Source organism: Trichechus manatus, unplaced genomic scaffold (genome assembly GCF_000243295.1).
Source record: "Trichechus manatus latirostris isolate Lorelei unplaced genomic scaffold, TriManLat1.0 scaffold00048, whole genome shotgun sequence".
Taxonomy (NCBI): Eukaryota; Metazoa; Chordata; class Mammalia; order Sirenia; family Trichechidae; genus Trichechus; species Trichechus manatus.
Window position 1 is genome coordinate 10800320 of NW_004443984.1, and position 21693 is coordinate 10822012.

General features: G+C 46.3%; 1 protein-coding gene across 5 annotated transcripts in view; it reads left to right on the forward strand.

The window, feature by feature from the left end:
• The window catches only part of UBR4 (ubiquitin protein ligase E3 component n-recognin 4), a 139862-nt gene extending 118523 nt beyond the window's left edge, over window positions 1-21339 (forward strand). For 4 of the 5 annotated variants that reach the window (XM_004377192.3, XM_023732144.1, XM_023732143.1 and 1 more), the window contains 15 exons: window positions 6-133; window positions 1039-1146; window positions 1559-1678; window positions 2423-2613; window positions 3080-3253; window positions 4191-4290; window positions 5716-5934; window positions 7092-7205; window positions 8212-8354; window positions 8826-8951; window positions 10110-10304; window positions 13187-13411; window positions 16621-16711; window positions 17441-17603; window positions 20936-21339. In XM_004377192.3, the coding sequence (XP_004377249.1) occupies window positions 6-133; window positions 1039-1146; window positions 1559-1678; window positions 2423-2613; window positions 3080-3253; window positions 4191-4290; window positions 5716-5934; window positions 7092-7205; window positions 8212-8354; window positions 8826-8951; window positions 10110-10304; window positions 13187-13411; window positions 16621-16711; window positions 17441-17603; window positions 20936-21000 (2162 nt within the window). In that variant the 3' untranslated portion in view covers window positions 21001-21339. Of the gene's footprint in view, window positions 1-5; window positions 134-1038; window positions 1147-1166; window positions 1196-1558; window positions 1679-2422; window positions 2614-3079; window positions 3254-4190; window positions 4291-5715; window positions 5935-7091; window positions 7206-8211; window positions 8355-8825; window positions 8952-10109; window positions 10305-13186; window positions 13412-16620; window positions 16712-17440; window positions 17604-20935 lie in introns of those variants that run through there. The other variant, XM_023732146.1, reaches the window with a different exon arrangement.
• The last annotated feature ends 354 nt before the right edge of the window (window positions 21340-21693 follow it).

Below are 21693 nucleotides of genomic sequence, written 5' to 3' on the forward strand. Positions count from 1 at the left end.
TCTAGATGAAGAAGAAGATGAAGAAGAAGTGTATAAGATGGCTGGTGTGATGGCCCAGTGTGGGGGCCTGGAGTGCATGCTTAACAGACTGGCAGGGATCAAGGATTTCAAGCAGGGACGCCACCTTCTAACAGTGAGTGGGGAGTAGCAAGGAGGGGATCAGCCCTCTGACTTTGGGAGAGGCCCATATGGAAAGATGCTTGTGGCCACTGTGCCATTTAACCCTAGAGGGCAGCATGGTGTCATGGACCAGTGCTGGCTCATGAAGGACCTGGCAGCTTCCCCAAGCCCTCTACGTCTTATGCACAGCCCCTACCCTAGCCACTGCCCCTGAAAAAACAGTGTGGTGAAAACCTTCTCTGACAACTCTTTAGTCACCTGTGGAACTAATATCTTTCCCCAGATAACTACACTTATGTCTTTTTTTTTTTTTTAATGGACTTTGTAATGTAACCCTTTCATTTCTCATACTGTAGAATTTTTTCTTGGGTGTTCAGCTATTTCATTAGAAATTAGAAAGGATTAGAAGATTTCCAAGGCACCACAAATATTATACCATTATTTCACCCCCAAGGGATATGAGAAAAAATATTCTTGTGCCCATGTCTTGAATGACTTACTTAGTTCATGAGGTGTTCACTGGGCTTGGAATCTACCAGGAACTTATCACTGTCCTAGGGAGCCACCCGAAAGCCCTGTGCAGTGATCTCTCACAGGCCATGTGCTTTAGTTCAGTCTGAGTTAATACTGGAATTTCTCCAAGACAATAGAGCATCACCTGTTCCATTAGGGAGTGGTGTCACCGCTGTTAGTTTGGAGATGTTAGAGGCATACCCAGCCCATGAGGACTAGCTCTGCAGACCATTGCTGTTTAAAAAAGCCAACCTAATGTGACATTCCAGCCATCTTACCATGCCTCCTTAAGGATCCCCTCTCACTACTGTTCTCCACAGCCCCTCTTAGACATTTCTTTCCTGCTTGTCCCCACTCCTTATGCTGTCAGATGGTTTCACGGGTTTTGACTCGCTTTCTTGTCAGGTGCTGCTGAAATTGTTCAGTTACTGCGTGAAGGTGAAAGTTAACCGGCAGCAGCTGGTCAAGCTGGAAATGAACACTTTGAATGTCATGCTGGGGACTCTAAACTTGGTAAAGAGTGTGGGCTGCAGATGATGAAGAATGAGCCTTGGAAACCCTGGGATGGGGAGAGACATCTCAATTCTGGGCTTAGATAAAATGAATGTGTGGCCTCTTCAAGTCCTTCATCTGCCTGACTGACACAGAGGCTTGAGTCATTCAGGCTGTCCCTTCTGCTGGCTCACCTCCATGCTGCTTCCATGGCAGCCGCTAGCTTCTTTTGTCCCTTTCCTAAATTCAAGAGGAAAGATATTCCCTAAAACCATCCAGACTGCACACCAGTGCAAAAGTATGTGCGTGTACACACACACAGACTTAGAGAATCTCTGGGAATTGAGGCCATGAAGGGCATCAGTGAGAAGCAGATTCTCTCAGCAATGAGGGGCTGCGGTTTTATACCTATTGACTGGGTCTTCTTCTACAGGCCCTGCTAGCTGAGCAAGAAAGTAAGGATAGTGGAGGTGCAGCTGTGGCTGAGCAGGTGCTTAGCATCATGGAGATTATCCTAGATGAGTCCAACGCCGAGCCCCTGAGTGAGGACAAGGTGAGTAGGGACCCTGTCCATCTGTCTGTAGACGCTTACTGAGAACCTGCACTGTCTCACTGCCAGCAGCAAGCTTGTTTGTGTCTAGCTCAGCTCAACAGAAATGATTGAACTGTTCTGTTCATAGTTAATGGCAGGGCTCAGCTAATGGTGACATCATTTCATTGAAGCCTGAAATCTTTGGGTTCAGGGGAACAAAGCTGCTTAGAATATTCTTTTCACTCAAAAGCAGCTCATTAATGGAATTTTGGCATGTCCCAGCTGACAGACAGGAGCCTTAGTTCAACTCCTCATTTCACAGTTGAGGAGACTGCAAGCCCAGGAAAATGAAGTTAGCTGCTCAGTGGCAGAATTAGGCCTCGAACTCAGGTCTCCAACTCCTAGTTCACTTTCTGTCCACTTACTACGCTTGTACTTGCCCCCATTCTTATGGGGTGCTAATGTTCTTGTTTAGAGATATGACCAAATGAATATTAGATAGCTTCCATTCTCTTAAAGGAGGGATTGTGTTGGTGTATCTTGATTGCCTGAGAATATTAACAGAGCCATCATGAAAACTTAGAAACTAATTTCTCAAGTGGAGCTTACACTGTTTATTATTTCCCTCGAAATGCTAAGACACAGTTCTTCTAGGGCTACGTCTGATGGCTCTGATGGAAGTGGATGTCCTTCAGGGGTCAGAAGTTAGATGCAGCCAAAGTCCTGACCCCGTTAATGGGCTTTCCATCCTCTTTCCTATTGCAGAGCAACCTGCTCCTGACAGGTGACAAAGATCAACTTGTGATGCTCCTGGACCAGATCAACAGCACCTTTGTTCGTTCCAACCCTAGTGTGCTGCAGGGCCTGCTTCGCATTATCCCGTACCTGTCCTTTGGAGAGGTGGAGAAAATGCAGATCCTGGTGGAGCGATTCAAACCATACTGCAACTTTGACAAGTATGTTGCTTGGATTTCGTAGGGCTAAGTGAGAGTCCCCACATAAACTCTGAACTCGTCCTGTGAGACCAAGGAAAAATCACTTGAATTTCTATGAGATCGTTTTGAATAAACTTACTAAAGGCCTACTGTGTGCCAGTTCTAGTCTGTAAGGGGCTTAGTCTAGTTGGGGAGTTAATAATTAAAGTATATTGTGTTAAAGTAGCAGTTGGCTAGCAGAGAAGGGGATATGCCAAGATGGAAGGAAGTCATGTGCAGAAGCATGAAAATGCAAGAGAACGTTGTGAGTTTGGGGAATGTAGCAGGTAAGAGGGATAGTGGCAGGAGCCAGAGGGTCTTTTATGTCATGTTTAATTAAGGAGTTCAGACTTGATCCTGTAGGCTGTGCTGTTGAAGGTTGTTAACCAAGAGAATGACATATGATAGTTCTTTTCACCCCCTCAGACTTTCTGCTTTTTCCTCCTAGGTATGATGAAGATCACAGTGGTGATGATAAAGTCTTCCTGGACTGCTTCTGTAAAATAGCAGCCGGCATCAAGAACAACAGCAATGGGCATCAGCTGAAGGATTTGATTCTCCAGAAGGGAATCACTCAAAATGCACTTGACTATATGAAAAAGCACATCCCCAGTGCCAAGAAGTAAGGAGCACCTCCCTCAGAGTGGCTGCTTTCCCTCCTCCAGCTTCCCTTTCCCTTGTCATCTTGGCATAACGCTTCATGTGTTCCCCTTGTCCTTGGGGCCTCCCTTTCCTTCTCAAACTATCAGGGTGACCACTCAACTACTGCAGACTCCTTCAGGGCCATGGGAAAGGATGGCTTTTTTTTTTTTTTCAGGGATTTAAACTCCTTTTTGTTTATTTATTTTATTGTACTTTAAATGAAGGTTTACAGAACAAACTAGCTTCTCATTAAACAGTTAGTACACATATTGTTTTATGACATTGGTTAACAACCCCACAACATGTCAACACTCTCCCTTCTCTACCATGGGTTCCCTATTACCAGCTTTCCTGTCCCCTCCTGCCTTCTCATCCTTGCCCCTGGACTGTTGTGCCCCTTTAGTCTCATTTTGTTTTATGCGCTTGTCTAATCTTTTGGCTGAAGGGTGAACCTCAGGAGTGACTTCATTACTGAGCTAAAAGGATGTCCAGGGGTCATACTCTCGGGGTTTCTCCAGTCTGTCAGGCCAGTAAGTCTGGTCTGTTTTTGTGAGTTAGAATTTTGTTCTACATTTTTCTCTAGCTCTGTCCGGGGACCCTCTGTTGTGATGCTGATCAGAGCAGTCAGTGGTGGTAGCCGGGCACCATCTAGTTGTGCTGGACTCAGTCTGGCAGAGGCTGTGGTAATTGTGGACCATTAGTCCTTTGGACTAATCGGAAAAGATGGCTTTCTTGTTTCTAGTTAGAATACTTATTTATACATAGGCTTCTCAGCTGGGTGGTCCTTTGTGATTCCTTAGCACTCTCGGAGGGTCACGGTTAAACAAGTATAGTTTGAGCCAGAATAAGGAAGAACTGATTACTAGATAGCCTTTGCTTCCCTGACCTGCTAAGGTAATCCTCCCTCTGCTTTGCAGTTTGGATGCTGACATCTGGAAAAAGTTTTTGTCTCGCCCAGCTCTGCCATTTATCTTGCGGCTTCTTCGGGGGCTGGCTATGCAGCACCCTGCCACCCAGGTGAGTAGCCAGCATGCGTGTGGAGAGACAGCACATGGAGTGGAAGGGAACCAGACACCCTCTTCTCAGCTACCACCAACTGAATGAGCATAACGACCTTGATTAGCCTCAAGATGTGACTTGCCCTAACATATAAGACTCCTGGAGTAGAAGGGGATCTCAGAGGTCTTCTAGTTCATCCCTTTATGCAGGGAGAACTAAGTTGTATTTATGATTTCTTCCTTCACCTGATTTTTAAATGGAGCTTCATCATCTCACGGGTCAGCTGAGCAGTAGTTAACTGTGAGGGTATGGTTGAGAAGACAAGAGTGTAAAACAGTTTTGATTTCTGGACTCAGTTGCTGGGACATTTGTAATACCATCACCACTATTTTCTGTTCTGCCTCAGTCAGATGAGAACTTTGTTCTAAGGAACACTCACCCATTCCACTATGCTGCTCATTCCTGATCTCTCCCCACTGGGCCAAGGTGCCTTTTTTATTGTCCAGCTTTTGCATTCATATGAGGTGATGGAACATGGGTTCAGCATTTAGGAGCTTGAGACATAACATGTAATTCTGCCGAGGCACAAATTTGAAGTGTAACCTGCTATGAGAATGAATTTATGAGCTAGTGAGTGATCCGAGTTGATTGCTGAGCTTTCACATTGCAACTCACCTTTGTTATTTTCAGTTTATTGTCAAATATGTAGCAATTGTCTTCAATTACCTTATGATGGAGGACATGGGGATTTAAATGATACGTCTCCGTTTCTCAGTGAGCTCACCTGGAGAGCTTTTTCAAATTACACCTCCCTTCAACTTTCTGATGTTTTTCCACCTGTTTGAGAAGCATGGCGACTTCTAACCTTTACAAGTGCAAGGGTCCCTTGTTAATATCTTTTTAAATAAATGTTTTTTCTATCCCCACTTCCACTTATAGTAGTTGTACCTCTAGTATCTCTAGGTTGAGAAAAGTCTTGTGCTCCCAGGTTGGGTGGGCTTAGAGGCCGCTAGAGGGAGGACTCGGGGCAGGCTGTTATGAACATCAAGGGGCTGCTCTGCTGGGTGTCTGTACTCACTCCGTTCACCACTCAGGCCTCATCTTGTGCTGCTGTTCCCAGGACTCTTCCAGCCCCTTTGCTGGATGCTTTACAAGTGTTATCTAGCTTTTAATCATCACAAGCAACCCTGGCATTATCCCCAAGTATAGATGGGGATTTGGAAACTAAAGAGCATAGTACTTGATCAAAGGTCAGTGGCAGAGCCAGACCCTCTTTTATTTGCCTGTGTCTCTCGAAGTGTAGAATTGAAGGATCTGAATGAAACTGAACAGATGACATGAGACTGTGCACATTTGGTTGATTTTGCTAAACCTTTAAGCTCCTTGAAAGAATGCTCATCTGTATAATTGGAGGCATACATTCCACTGGTCTCTTGTTGGCAGGTTCTGATTGGAACTGACTCCATCACAAACCTGCATAAACTGGAGCAGGTGTCCAGCGATGAGGGCATTGGGACCCTGGCAGAGAACCTGCTGGAGGCACTACGGGAGCACCCTGATGTAAACAAGAAGATTGACGCGGCCCGCAGGGAGACCCGGGCTGAGAAGAAGCGCATGGCCATGGCAATGAGGCAGAAGGCTCTGGGCACCTTGGGGATGACGGTAAAGCCACCTCCTCCTCGTCCCTGCATTCTTGTCCACACTTCTGATGAGGACGTGGCCATGGCACAGTCTTCTGTATGGGGCTGGTGAAGGTGAAGGCTGCACAGAGGAGGAAGAAGTACACTAGGTGTGCTAGGCACTGTGCTAGATGCCTCACCTTCTTTAATCTTCCCAACAGTCCTCAGAGGTGTGGCTGTTACTGTTCCACTAACCAGTTGCTGTCAAGTTGATTCCAACTCATGATGACCCCACATGTGTCAGAGTAGAACTGTGCTCCACAGGGTTTTCAGTGGTTGATTTTTCGGAAGTAGATTGCCAGGCCTTTCTTCTGAGGCATCTCTGGGTAGACTCGAACCACCAACCTTTTGGTTAGCAGCCGAGCACATTAACTATTTGTACCACCCAAGGTCTCCGTTGTACAGATGAGATTCAGAGGTTAAGTGACTTAAGTTTATATAAACAGTAAAAATGGTGACAAATGACCTTGCTTATTGAGGATTTACTGTATGCTGGGTGCTGTGCTTCGGTACCTTACTTGCATTATTTTATTTAATCCCTTCAGTGGCTCTATGAGGTTGATATGATTATACCCATTTTCCAGATGAGGTAACTGAGCCTGAGAGAGGTGAAGTAAAAAAGTCAAAGCACATAACTAATAAGTAGTGGACAGGATTTTGAACCTGTGTCTGACACCTAGGGCTCTGTTCTGTGCTCTTTTCATTGCCCCGTCTTGAAGGAAGCAGCAGTCCTAAAAGAGCCTTCTCCAAGCCAGCATACTTGCAAGTCAGCAATTTTAAACTCCCATGGGAATGAATAGTAAATGAATCATAATGCAGCAGCCCTTGGCAGCCAAAACTTGGTATTGCTGGCACAAAGAAAGGGGGCTTTCTTGGTGGCAAGTGGCGACGAGCCAGGGTTCCAGCTGCATGGTCTCCTCTGCTTCAGTGATGCCCATAGGAAGAAGAGAGCAGCAGAAGAATCTGGGGCTTCGAATGAGCTCCCTTTGCCCTCCTTAGAAGCCATCTAAAGAGATTTCCTTTTGATGCAGCAGTCCCTTTAGTGTGTGTTGAAGGTCAGCCCTGTTCCTGAGTGTCCCCAGGTGAGGGTGGGAGGGTGCTGGAAATCCCCTCTGACATGCCGCCTGGGTTCCTCTACAGACAAATGAGAAGGGCCAGGTCGTGACCAAGACGGCGCTACTGAAGCAGATGGAGGAGCTGATCGAGGAGCCGGGCCTCACATGCTGCATCTGTAGGGAGGGCTACAAGTTCCAGGTACAGCTGCTGGGCCTGGAGTCTGTCCTGAGGACGTGTGTCTGGCTAGCTCAGCCTAGCCCTTGCTTGCACTGCATCCCTCTCCTGCAGATAGGCCAGGGTCAAGGTTTGCATCCTAGGAGCTGTACTTGAGATCGATGAAAGGCAGGGAGGCAAACTGATCTGAACATTAGTCTTCATTATCATCATCGTCATCATTGTTGTCATCTGCCACTCATTGGAGTCGTCCTGTATGCTAGGTCCCATGCTCAGAGCTTTATGTAAACTGGGTTATTTTATTTTCTAACCTGTAATAAGCCCCAGTTTATGAATGAGAAAGCAAAGGTCACATGGCAGAGCCGGGATTCCAGCCCAGGCCTCTCTGACTTCAGAACTAGCTTTTAAAAAACACACCATGCTGCTTCCATTCAGGATCACTGGGGAGAAGATCCAAACCTTAGCTTTCTGGGCTTTACCAAACTAGATTACAGCTGAAAGGAGCAGAACAGGAAGTGATCTGTTTGCTCCCTCAAAGGCTCAAAAGATGGCCTTTTCCTCTCCAGCTTGAATTTACTACTTAGCACCCAAGCTATTGAAGGGCAGGTACCCTGGGCCACAAGCCTTGTAAGTCCTACTGTAACTCAGGCTCTTTGGAGTTGCCTGACAGGTTTTGAAAAGCAAGTGACATACCAAGAAGGCACTCCCTTCATTTTCAGCAAAAGAGAAAAGAATGATGGTTTAGCCTTACATTTCTGTCTCTCCATCTGCACAGCATCCCCTTCTTTTTGGTTGCTCCCCACACTCCTCATTTCCCCAAGGCTGTGCTCATCCATGTGCTTACCCAATAGACTAAGGTTCTGACCAGCATCACTCTCCTGAACACATCCCTGGTGGAAACAACCTGAATTCCAAAGCATTGCCTAGGAAGGTAGAAACTCAGTTCCCTGCTGTTCTGCTTCACCTCCTTCCAAAGCCTGAGTTGGACTTTCCTTCACCTCTCTTCATTTTTATGTGGTTGTCTTGGCAGCCCACGAAGGTCCTAGGCATTTATACCTTCACTAAGCGGGTCGCCTTGGAGGAGATGGAGAATAAGCCTCGGAAACAGCAGGGCTACAGCACCGTGTCCCACTTCAACATTGTGCACTACGATTGCCACCTGGCTGCTGTCAGGTAGGCCCTGGCTCTGTGGGATGGCTGCCTCCTTCCGTAGCCTGCTCACCTACCTTCCCCTCCCCCTCATATGTGCTTCAACTCATGCCAAGCCTGGCGGGCAGAAAGACTGGACCCACATTACTTCAGGGGAGTGGGCACCTGGAGTTGGAGGGTGGGACGTCGAACCCTGAGGTTTTAAATCTGCTTCTTAGTCTCTAGGGAGTAGGATGTTCTACTCTAGCCCTTCTGGCCATATGGCTAAGAAAATATGCATTGGCTTTTGGCACAATGCTGGTGAAAGAGATCTTGCTTACTTGAATCAGCAAATCCAGCATTTACCAGGTTACAAATGGCCAATTCTCTCAGTGTGGTCAGGAGCATGGGCGAACTTACTTCCTTAGTGTTTCCTCTCCCACCCTCACTCACGGAGGTACCTAGTTGCCAAATTAATTCCAGCAGTCACTTGTCTTTGCTCTCTTCCCAATCCAGGTTGGCTCGAGGCCGGGAAGAGTGGGAAAGTGCTGCCCTTCAGAATGCCAACACTAAGTGCAATGGGCTTCTTCCAGTCTGGGGGCCCCACGTCCCTGAATCAGCTTTTGCTACTTGTTTGGCAAGGTGAGTGTTGAGCAGTTTGCATTGTAAAAACAGAGGATTCCCAAGAGGTGGGGAAAGATCAGCTATCAGCCCAACCCATGGTGAAACCATTTCCTGTCACTTCCACTGGGAATCCATGTCTCTACTTGCTGACTGGGGAGCTGTCCAGAGGACATGGGGTCCAGCAGAGGAGGATGGAGACTTACTGAAACGATGGCCTGTTGGGGCCCACCTACAGACTGAGAGAAGCCGGCAGTCTCGGCTTCTGGTGCACCGTGTAAAATTCCTAGTTATTCATTCTCTCTCCTTTGTTGATCTTGTGAAGTAAGACACAGGACCCCTGACTTGGTCCTTCGGGCCAAAATTTTCCAGAGTTCGTCACTTCTGCTCTGAGGTTTAAATAATGAAAATGGCTCAGTGGCATGGAGAATATCGGGCTCCTTTTAAGGCCCCGTGGTCTTGAAGATCCAGGTTAGCGTAGCCAAAGCCTCTATGAGGTCCTTGTCTCTTGCTGATGTCCTTTTGGGGTGCTGCCCCACCTCAAGTTCTGCTTTAAAAATTAGGGATGAAAAGGTACATATTTTAAAATAGGTACCTGGCAATAATTGCAAGGGTGGAAATAATAATAGGTAACAAACACATTTGAATGCTTACCATGTGTTATTAGTATATACCTTCTATGGATGAAGACATCAAGGCACAGAGAGGTTGAGTAACTTTCTCTAGGTCACACAGTTAATAAGAATCAGAGCCCAGATAGATGGTAAAGTAAATGACATAGAAGAAACTTATTTGAAGGTTGAAGAGATGATTCTTATGGATAGATTACCTTGTCAGTCAGAATGGGTAAGTTCTACATTTCTTTTTCCAAAACGTACTTTCAGATGGAGGCTATGATATGTCCTGTGACGTTTGTCCATCATGAAATGGGCTCCCTGAAAATGGTGGGTTCTCATCAAGGCTTGGAGTGATAGCAGAAAGAACGTGTCCAATGCTGTTGCCTTCGTCCCAGCTCCACCCCTTGTTCTTCACTCTCTCTCTTATTCCTCTTTCCATCTGTGTAACCTTTGCAGTCATCAGGCAAAGGGGACTGAAGTGGGGTACTGCCTTCCAAATTGTTTCCCCCAAGGAATCAGTTCCATTTCTCTCCATCTCATTACTTGTTCTGCTTTGTCCTAGACACAACACTTACCTCCAGGAATGTACGGGCCAGCGAGAACCCACATATCAGCTCAACATCCACGACATGAAACTGCTCTTCTTGCGCTTCGCCATGGAGCAGTCCTTCAGTGCAGACACCGGTGGAGGTGGCCGGGAGAGCAACATCCACCTGATCCCATACATCATTCACACTGTGCTTTATGTCCTGAACACGTCAGTATCCCAGGGGGCAGCATAGCAGCTGACCCACACTACACCCCTCTGTCCAGCAAGATCTTTCTGCTTTTCCATATCCTCCCTGGTTAGTTCCTGAGTAAAGGTGTGACCTAAGGCAGACTTTACCAGGGTAGGGATATTCACCTGTGGCTTTTCTGGAGTCACACAGAATAAAGCAGTTAAGGTGACCCCCATTTAAAAACTGTTTGATCTACCATGGGCAGCCAGGGACTATATTCTTGGACTGACCTCCAGCCCAGACGGGAGCAGGCAGGGAAGAACCAGGCCATGCAAGCGTCTACTCTGTTCCCTTGGATGGGGGAGGCCATGGGTCGGAGCCACACCACAGTCATTAGTCAGGGCACACAAGTTGTTACAGGTGAAGGTTTCACACCAAGAGGATGCAGCAGAACTAAGACCCATTTCATAAATGGAAAACTGGATTGGGTATCCCTGTTTTTTCTCCAGTGAGTAGTGATTCGGGCAAGTGTAGGGGGAATGGGAGTGTTGAAGACTGTCTGGGAAAGTCAACTGAGAAGGAAGATAGCCAGGAAAAAATAGATTTGTATTTTTATCCATATGTACTTTATGGAATAGTTAGGGTAATACATAAAAGCATCACTTTAAAGATGTGTTTAGGTGGGTAGAGAATAGTCTTCTTTAATTCCACCCCAGATTTTCAAAGCAAATTAGGAGATTTAATATACTTAAATTTGATTGAAATGGTTTCTTGCTTTGAGGCCCCATCTTCTAGCCAGAGTCTTAAAAGTCTGTTGGGCAGAGAATTGGCAGGCTGTTGATGGCCTGTGTACATTACACACAAGGCAGCTGCAGCTCAGTTTAGGCAACAGGAAAATCTGTCTCTTGTATGCTCCTCTTTTCTTCACAATGTTTATTTTTTCCCTCACCATTTCCTTATGAGATAAAAGACTGACCTGGAGACTCCATGCTTCATTGTTAAAACACAGGGCAGGTCTCTCTCAGAATGCATTACATCATCTGCTAAACGCTCAGACTGTCAGAGAAAACACCTGGCATCGCTGACAGCACAAACCTTCCCACTTACACTTCAGCCTGAGCCAGCGCTAATTACTAGTGTGCTTGTGGCCTTTGACAGAGCCTTGGTTTTTGCAGAGACTTGTCTCTTCTTGGCAGCCATGGGGTAGAGTGGACAGCTCCATTGTCCAGGAGAAAAGCAGACCCAGGGAGGCAGCATGATTAGCTCAGGAATAGAGCTGGTGACTGCAGGTGTCACTGTGTTTCTCAACTGCCAGACACATGGAACTTATGCCCAGATTTCTTAGTTGGAAAGGGAATTGGCTGTGTAATGGTTGTTTTGGTCAGTATATGGTGGTAAAGAGGCTGGCCGAGAAGCTTCACAGAGAGGCACTGTCCTCAGCCACACACTGCCTCCCCAGCCGGCTGTTTCACGTTGATGTGAACTTGCTCCCGTGGGGGCTGAGTGAGGAGGGTGGCTGCTTTTGGTGGAATATTAGTACAAAGGCGAGTATGTAGCACCATAGCCACTGCGAGCCAGAGCAGAGCCTGAGCAGGTCCTGCGTTTGTGGACTTGCCAGCTCCAGTGGCAAAAAGCTTCTGATTCCGCAAGTCCAGGAAAACCAAGTCAAGTACATCTTTCTGTTCTGTTTATGCTTCTTCTGCACGGAGCAGAAGGAAGCAGTGTGTCGTTGCACCAGACCCTCCTGCTTTCCCACCGTCCAGTGTCTGTGGCAGTGCCACCTGCAGACCTGGAAACTTTGGCAGCTACTACTGTTTTGTTTTTAAAGGACAAAGCAAGAGTTTTGGGTTATTCCTCCACAGAATTAGGATCAGGCACGAAGTGCTGTTGGCATGAGAGTACCATCAGGTAGTCAGAAATACATGGACAGGAAGGACTCAGGTGATCTCTCAGTGCCAGTTCAGTGACCACTTGCCAAAGCTTTGTCATAGGAGGGAAGATGAGCTAACGATAGACAGGCTCTGGGAGCCAGACTGCTTGGGTTCAGAGCCCAGTTCTTTCACTCCCCAGTTGGGTAACTTTGGTAAATATTTGACTTCTCTCTACTGTAGTTTCCTCTTCTGTAAAATTGAGGGTATCGATAGTACCTGTCTCAGAGGGTTATTGTGAGGATTGAATGAGTTAATCCATGGAAAGCACTTAGAATGGTGCCTGGCATTAAAGTTTGCTATTATCATCATTATCATTGCATTTGAGGAAGAATGAGAACAAGCAGCAGTCCTTGCCTGGAAGATACTGTTCTCATGAGGGAGAGGGGACACAAACACATAAGAAAACAAACCAAAATAGAGAACCTAGGAAAGGCAGCAAGGTGCAAAGGTAGTGCAAACAACTTAAATATCATGAGACTACATGGAGTAAGGGAGAATTCAGACTGTGGTTTTAGAGTTAGGGAACCAAGATTCACATTTTAGCTCCATTACTAGCTTGGTGACTTTGGTTAAGTCACTTCACCTCTCTGGGTCTCAGATACTGTGGTAAAATGGAGCTAACCATCATCGCTCAACATGGCCAGGGCATTTATATGAGAGGATGTTTGTGAATGTGCCTGGCTCATTGCACGATACACAGGGGTGCTCAGGGAGCAGTAGTTGTTTGGAATTGTATGAGAGCTGAGGTGGGGGTTGATGAGGGGAGAGCAAAGAGGATGCCATGAAGCAGGGCGTGAAGACCAAGAAATGCATGGATTGCCAGAGAAGAGGTAGGAAGAACACTTTCAAGGCTGGGAGCAGGGACAAGCTTAGAAACCCAAGTGTTCAGTAAAATTAAAAGAAGACAACAAATTGAACAAATCTTCCCTCCCTCTTGCTGCTGGTGCCCTGCTTTTACCCTGGTTTCATCGTTGCCTGTTTTGTTCTAGCACCCGAGCAACTTCTCGAGAGGAGAAGAACCTCCAAGGCTTTCTGGAGCAGCCCAAGGAGAAGTGGGTGGAGAGTGCCTTTGAAGTGGATGGGCCCCACTATTTCACAGTCCTGGCCCTCCACATCCTGCCCCCTGAGAAATGGAGACCTATACGTGTGGAAATCTTGCAAAGGCTGCTGGTGACCTCTCAGGCCCGGGCAGTGGCTCCTGGGGGAGCCACCAGGTCAGTACCTGCTTCAGGAAGCTGTTTCCTGACCTATGCTTTGCCTGGAGTGTGTATTCCAGTATGTTTGAAAGTTGCCTAGAAGTGCACATGTGTTAAGTGAAGAAGTGCTCACTTGACTCAGTAATTGACACTGCTCCTTCTCAATCTGTCACACCCAGAATCTAGGCCTGATTGGCTGGCAGTTGCCTGATCACCTCTACATTTCATATTCAGCCACTGCGAAGGTAGAGTCAGGCTTACCTGCTGTTGAAGATTTCAGAGAGGAAGCCAGCCAGGCACAGGGTGATACTACCAGTGAGGAGAATTAGAGCTGGCAGGGGGCTAAGACAAATAACCAGGTTTTCAGAATCCTGCTAGTCTTTACACACACTAGGAAAGTTCCAGCGTGGGTGAGGTTGGCGATTTTCTTTTCAGATAAGAGCTCGTTGTTCTCCCTTCTTGGGTACATATCTATACTGTCTTGCCCCATGAGCCTTTCTTCTTCCAGACTTATTTTGCCTATTCAGTTGACATATCCCAAAGAAGGAATAGCATTTCAGGAAGGAAGTCGTCTTTATTTTAATGACCTTGTGCTATGATTTGGGTCAGATGGAAAGTGTCTTGAGATAAACAACTGCAAACAAAAACAAAGCTTTTTGAGATGACCATATCCCTACTGATTGAGCATGAATTCATGGGCACCATGGGTGGCTGTAACAGCACTGAACCATCTCTGCTCTGGGGGGCAACAGAGTAAGGAATGGGTTTGCCAGCTTGCTTCCGCCACTTGAGTAAAATTTGCTTCTGGTTCATTTCTGGAAAATCTGTCCTTGTGACTCTTTAACCCCACCAAATACTTTCGCCTAGGATCGGAGGAGACATGTCTATCTTTGAAGGCCAACAAGGGAGCCAGAGAAGGAATTTTAGGCCCATGATAATGACAGACCAAGTGGAAACGGCCATGTGCCTGAATTGGCACACCTGGTATCTTTACCTTCATCAGCTCAGCATCATGCATTGCTAGTCTGTAGGCACCTAGCTCCTCTAAAAGAGTTCTGCTGTTGAATCCAGCCAATACCAGCTTGTTTGGGTAGAGTAGGCAGGGGCCAGTCTCATTAGATTCCTGTAACTCCTGCCCCTATTCCAAACATATAACTGTCCAATGTTTCCCAAGAGTTCAAAGCATTACTAGTTAACTAGCTGCTAGAGAGCAAATGTTAAGGTTACTAAGTTGCTGATAAGCCAGACTCAGCTTTGCATCCACAGCAAATAAAGTGGCTGTTTATTGGGCACAGGCTCGCAATGGCAGGTATGAAATCTGAACCCACACAAGCTGTTTGGCTTTCAATTAGGAGACTAGAATTCATTATTGTCCCAGGCAGTTAAAGAAAAACTGATTCGGTCACAGCTTAATTAGGAAACCCAAAGTGAGCTACACTCGTAAGTTACCATTTCTCGGTAGTAGCTTAGTCACCTTTACTAATTAGCCTTCAATAATTAAGTTGGGCAGGGTCACTCAGGATTCCTGCTTGTCAAAGCCAGACAGCCACCGAGAAGGACCAAACCTGGTGGTGGTCTGGGGGATGTGAGCCTGGCGCTCTTAAAACCGACTAGAGGAAGTGCTGAGGGTTTGCACGGTGTTGAGACACACTCCCAGGAGAGATCATGGCTAGAAGGACATTAGAAGGTGTCATCCTGGGTTTTGGGGCAATGTCATTGGCAGCTGGCTTTGTCATAAGTCCTATAAAGTATGTGGAGAAAGGCAGTAGCAGATAGATAAAAATGTAGCTCTAGGAATTTGCACAAGAGAAGTTGACCTCTTCTGCATGTTTTGCATTTAGGGAGAACTTGTGAGTATTTAAGCCTGGGACTTCCTTAGGCTTCCTCAGAATCTTACCTGTTTTCTGCAAGGATTCAGAGTTGCAGAGAAATGGATTCTTATCCTCACCCATAGGGCGCACTTACAGTAGTTTTCACCTTAGGCTGAAACATCTTCCTGTGTAGTAGGCAGGGGAGAAAGTGGTGCTTTGGGGAACACTAGGCTGGAGAGGGGGTCCAGGGAGCATATTTTAACAAACGGGATTTTCTCATTTTATTATTGATTATTACTTTTGTTAATTAAACATTTTCCTAACACCAAGTAGGTGGCCTGTCTGTCCCATGCTAGCAGGCCCTTCACCTGAGGCCCATACAGTAGAGTTTTAGCTTCTGTAATAAATAATCTCTATGCTTGTCTTATTTTTATGATTCTTATATATATACATGTACACACACACACACATTTTAAGGATAAAATTTAGTCCTTTCGGTCATAGGATGTTTTCTCATCCCTTGTCCATAACAAGGGTTCATCCAGTCTTCGCTTGCTTATTTCAGATGTTAAGGCAGTTTCCACACAAAACTTGTAGATCTTGGGTGTTAGAAACCAAATTTGCACCCGTATCTTTCACATTGTGAAGAGCGGAGTTTGAGCTTTTTGTGTTTCCTAGTGGCTCTACCTGGTGTGATCATTCCTTAAACCAAGAGTGCCTGCTGAGGGGGCAATGGATGTTTTCAGAGACAGAGAATCCTGAGCTGAATCATTGGATTAACCAGAGATGATACTGGTTAGAAACAAGGAGGTGTGGTGAACAGCTCTGGGATCATCCCAGGATTTAGGAGGTGTCAGGTGGTAACAAACTCCATCCTAGATGTTACTATTGCTCAACACCAGTTTTCTACCAGCTTACTGTATTTTGACACTCTGTTTGACAAATTACTGTATTTGGCTGGTTTAGGTCTGCTGACTGTAAAAATTCTCCCAACAGGAACGTAAAGACTCTGAAGTAGAGCCTTGTTTCCTACTTCATTTATGAGTTACCATCAAGTCCAAGTGCTTGTATGAGGGCTAAGCACAAGGGAAACACATTTCTTGAAGGCAGTGGCCTTTTGATCGCCATGTTGCAACTTATGTCTCCCCCCATTCTGTTTTACCCTGATTTGGAAGAGAGTCTATATTAAAGATGCATATTGCATGGAACACATTTGTAATAAATAAACCACTGAGTCCCAGGGCTCAGAATTTCTTGCCCACAGTTGCTTTTTTCCCAAGAAGAAAAGCAAGTACTGGACTATGGAATGCACAGATTACTGTGACTCTTCCCTTAAAACCCAGGGTACTGTGCTCTGTCCTTGTGACTGTCCTTCTAGTGTCTTCATGGAGATGGACTTTGATTTTATTTTTCTAGGTTGACAGATAAGACAATGAAGGACTACTCTGCTTATCGTTCTTCCCTTCTCTTTTGGGCCCTGGTAGATCTGATTTACAACATGTTTAAGGTAAGGAAGCCATTGGAGGCTCAGCTTGTCTCTGCAAGGGCGTACAGTAATCTCACTGCTGGCTCTGTCCCCCGCCCCAGCATCCAGATGGCTGTTCCTGCACTGGCCTGGGGTGTTTGCCCCTGAGAAACAAACTATATTTAATTTGGGAGGGGATTTATACTAGTAACTTAGACCCTTATATCTCTGATGTACATCTATAGCCGAGATCACTCCTATGTGATCTCAAGCCTGCTCCAAATCCGCTTCTACCAGAAGATCTGCCCTCCCGAGTCACCACTTAGTTGCTCTTGTCCCTTCTGGTTGGATAAACTCTGTTGCCCTGTATGCAGTATGGCTTACTCTGGCCCAACTTAAAGTATGACACTCCTTTCTCCCTTGAAAGAATCAGTGTTTTGGGGTGGTTCAAGTTTATAGTCTGAATGGAACAGCTCAAATGGAGCACGTTGACAATTCCCTTTACACTGGGAAATTTAGACATAAAACATGTAGGGAATAAAGCACGCGGCTTTTGTAGCTTGTAGGTTTGGGGAACACTGCATAATGAGAGGAATGAAATTAAACTTTGCGGTGTCGAGAAACAAAACGAACCGTCCTGGGAGAATGTTGATGTCTGTGGGAAAGGCTCGGTTTTCCTCAGGATGGAAATAGCCTGCTAACTTGAGGAAAGAGATGAGGCAGCATTAAGTAACCCACTTCCCCATCCCTGTCTCCTGTTGGTTCTTATAGAAGGTGCCTACCAGTAACACAGAGGGAGGCTGGTCCTGTTCTCTAGCTGAATACATCCGCCACAACGACATGCCCATCTCTGAAGCTGCTGACAAAGCTCTGAAAACCTTCCAGGAGGAGTTCATGCCAGTGGAGACCTTCTCAGAGTTCCTCGATGCAGCTGGTCAGTGTCAAGGTTTTATCTTTTAAAGATCCTCCGTAGCAGAGCCCCACGTCTGCCTTAGTGGGGCTGGCCATAGCTATAACCTTCATGTATCGGAAGAACCAGCCTGCCTGCTGCTGCCACTGCAAGGATGGGAAAGATGTTTAACTGCCAAGCCACTAATAACAACAATAGCACCAATATGTTTTGACTACTTACTCCATCCCGGGCCTGTGCTGCTCCTTGTCATGTCTTAATTAGTCCTCAAGGCAGCCCTGCAGGAGATAGGAACTCCGGTTATTCCCATTTTATAGATGGGGTAACATGTTTTGAAGATTAAATAAGTTGCCAAGGGGACACAGCTAGAAAGTGACAAACCAAAAACCAAACCTGTTGCCGTCCAGCCCATTCCGACTCATAGTGACCCTACAGGACACAGTAGAACTGCCCCATAGGGTTTCCAGGGAGCAGCCGGTGGATTTAACTGCTGACCTTTTGGTTAGCAGCTGAGCTCTTAACCACTGCACCACCAGGGCTCCAGAAAGTGATAGGGCACCTTTTTGATTCCTGACTTTTAATGATAGTTCAGAGAATTAACGTATGAATGGGCATGCTCAGTCTTTGAACTCGCCTGTCTTCCTCCTGCCTCTTCCTCTCATTGGGGGCTGAGACCTCTCATGTCACAGCTGCCCCCAGCTGATTCTTAAAAATAGCTGTAAATATCAAAACAGAGCTAAGAGCGTCTCGAGTATAAGACTAGGATAACACTGGGAGCTATTGTCACGCGAGGACTCCGGACGGTTTCTTGTCACACAGCCAGTAAATGAAGCTCATTGTTCTCTCCTGTGTATAGATTCTTTATACAACAAATTTGTCATCCTTATTGCAAACACATTAAATTTTGTTTGGATTTCATAACCAAGCATCAAGTGACAGCAGGGGGAGGTGACTTGGGCCCATTCCTGGGAAAATCCACCCAGCATTAAAAATGGAGCGCCCTCTCCGGTTGTGGGCACTGTTTCGTTATAGCCCTCCATCAGCGCAGTCCTTCCAAAGGTCCAGCTACCCACAGCCAAAGGAGAGTAACCAGGCTGGCCCAACTTTCTTGTTAGCTTGTTTCCCTGTTTTACTTTTTTTTTTTTAAATTGAGCTTTAAGTGAAAGTTTACAGTTCAAGTTAGTTTCTCATACAAAAATTTATACACACATTGTTATGTGACCCTAATTGCTCTCCCTATACTGTGACAGCACACTCCTCCTTTCCACCCCTAATTTCCCACATCCGTTCAACCAGCTTCTGTCCCTTTGTCTTCTAATCTCACCTCCGGACAGGAGCTGCCCATTTAGTCGCATGTATCTACTTGAGCTAAGAAGCACACTTTTTTATGATGTTCACTGTGGGAATTTTGTAAAGTGTAAAGAAACAGGGAAAAAAATCCATGCTAGATCTCACTATCAAAAGAAAGCCTCCTTTTCTGTCCATCTCCTTATCCTCTGGGAACCAGACCCACTAAAGGTCTAGAGTGAAGCTCAGTGTGATTTCCTCGTTTCTCCAAGCTCAGTGCCAACTGAGGGATTTTCCACACAGCCCTGGGGCCTGCACTTTGGCCACCTTTGCATTGGACTCAGCGGAAGCAGTGTATTGGCATAGGTCTTGGTTGGCCTGGCAACTGCCCTGTTACCTGGAGGTCAGGTTGACACTGCTCACCTGGGTTTCTTTGTTAGCGTCACTAACTCTTTACCCACTCCCACATGTATCTTTTCAGCCTGGACATTTAACCACCTTTGTACCTTAGCTCCATGCCTTGCCTTCTTCCCAGAAAGTTACCCTGATGGAGAGCAGGTGGCCTGTCTTAGTTGTCTCTGTGTCCTCAGTGCCCAGCGCTGTCTGTCACCCAGGGTGTGGTGAATGAATGAAGACTGTGTCAATATGAGTGTCAGGTCAGGGTTAGGAAGAGCAGAAGGAGGTGGGTGGGGGAAGTAGAGGACTCACCTCAGTATAGGGCTTTGCATCAGCACTGGAGCTGGGCCAGCGCCTGCATGAAGCAGGGGAGAGCATGGGCCTCTGTGAGGCAGGGAGCCCCTGGGGACTTCTACTCCTAGGCCAGGTTTTACAGCATAACTTTATTACTTTGTTTAAACTGTTCGAAAATTTCTAACGTCAGACACACCCTATTCAAATGCAAGGATGAAAACACCTTTCAAAGCCAACAAGAAATGATTACTACCACTGTTCCTTCCATTAGTTTGAATGTTGCCAGGCCTACGGGATTAACAGCTCCACGCTTGTTTAATGTGAGGCCTAAAGGTTTCCTGTACCCTGCTTGGTGAGGGATGGGAGGATAGGCCACAGGGGAATAGTTAGCACTGACTTGAAGAAGTAACAACTGATGCTGATTGAACACCTTCTCTGCACTGGGCACCTTCACATACATTGCCTCATTTAATCCCCACAGTGACACAGCAAAGACTTGTCACTGACCCCATTTTATACAGGTAGTCCCAACTTAACGACATAGTCGAGGTGTGACGAACCGTCCGTGTTGGGTTTTTTTGTTTTTGCACATTGTTTTCTTTTTTTGTACATCTTGTTGTTAGTAGGTGTTGCAGCACGTAATTTACTGATGTTATTCTCAGATGTTCAGTTGCAGATGTTCAATGTTATGATTTATAAAGATACTGATAATAAAAGACAATAATAATGAAAACTAAAAAAAATTAGATATTTGACTTATGTCAGAACCAATTTACAACAGAGTCTTCAAATATAACCCCGTCGTAAGTTGGGAACTACCTGTAGTTGAGGAAATGGAGCTTCCAAGCTTGGGCAAGTTGCTCAAGGCCTCGGGGCTGGTAGTAGGATCTAAACTCAGATGAGTCTGGGGTCCTGCTACCTTGCCTTGCTCCTCCCAGCCCTTGAGGGCAGTGGTTCTTAACCTTTCTTTGGTCCCAGGTCTCTTTGAGAATCTGATGAAAGCTGTGGGTGCTCTCCCTCCACAAGACCCCCTCCGTTTTGCACTCAGTTCTGGTGGATTTGCAGGGCCCCTCAAGTGGGTCCATGGACCCAGGTTTAGAACCTTTGTTCTAGGGAGATGATGAGGTTGGTCTCTGCCTCTTTGATGCCTTTATCCCAAACAGCACCTGATTCCGTAACGACTTGTGTCGTCTTTACAGAACCAGGCTTCTTGCTTGGTGACCGCACCCCCCAGTCATTGCTGATCTCCCAGCGAGCAGCTGTGTTGGAGCTTGTTGGAGCACAGTGTGTTCTCTGAGTGGATCCAGCAGCATGACTCAGTGGGGCTGGGGGCTGTGCGTGCCAGCTCCTAACCAACTTCTGCCTGCTCTGTTTTCCAGGCCTTTTGTCAGAAATCAACGATCCAGAGAGCTTCCTGAAGGACCTGTTAAACTCAATCCCCTGACCCTCCACGTGGAAACTGCAGTTGAAGAAGATTGATGCGAGCTTGCCTTCCATCCCTCTGTGTTCTTCTCTCCTTGTGCATTGATTGTCCCCGCAAGGGATGCTGCGTTACGACCCCTGTCTCCCTCCCTCTCTCCCTCATTTTCTCTTGGAGTGGCTTGGGGTTTTTAGGCTTCCTGTTTTATCTTGTGTGTGTGGTGCACTAGCTATGAAGTTGTCTGTAACCCAAGCCATCAAAGGACCTGTACATACCTAGGAGCCATGAATTGTCCTGGCCAACTTAATACTTGAGTGTGCACATCTTGAGAAATAAACAAATGACTTAATACACATTGAAAAAGAAGGTGTTGACTGCTGCTTAAACCACCCTTAGTGATAGTGGCCAAATGCTTGTCCTTGAATGCACAGCTCTTTCCGGCATCAACCCAGGGAGACTGATGTACCAAGATTGCTGTTTCTCAGTCTCTTGTCAACACTGAACAGTGCCTGTCAGCATGGCTGGGTGTTCACAGCCAGCAAGGTGGGGCACCACATTTGACAGCTGTAATCTTTCCTAAAACAAAGCCCATGACCTCTCAATTTTTTGGCCTTAAGAGCTGGAACCCAAAGGCATGTGAAGCGTCATGGTTTTCTAGTTCTCCTTGGCTGATGAAAGTGGAATAGGGATACTAGTCTCTTTGTCCAGCTAGACCTT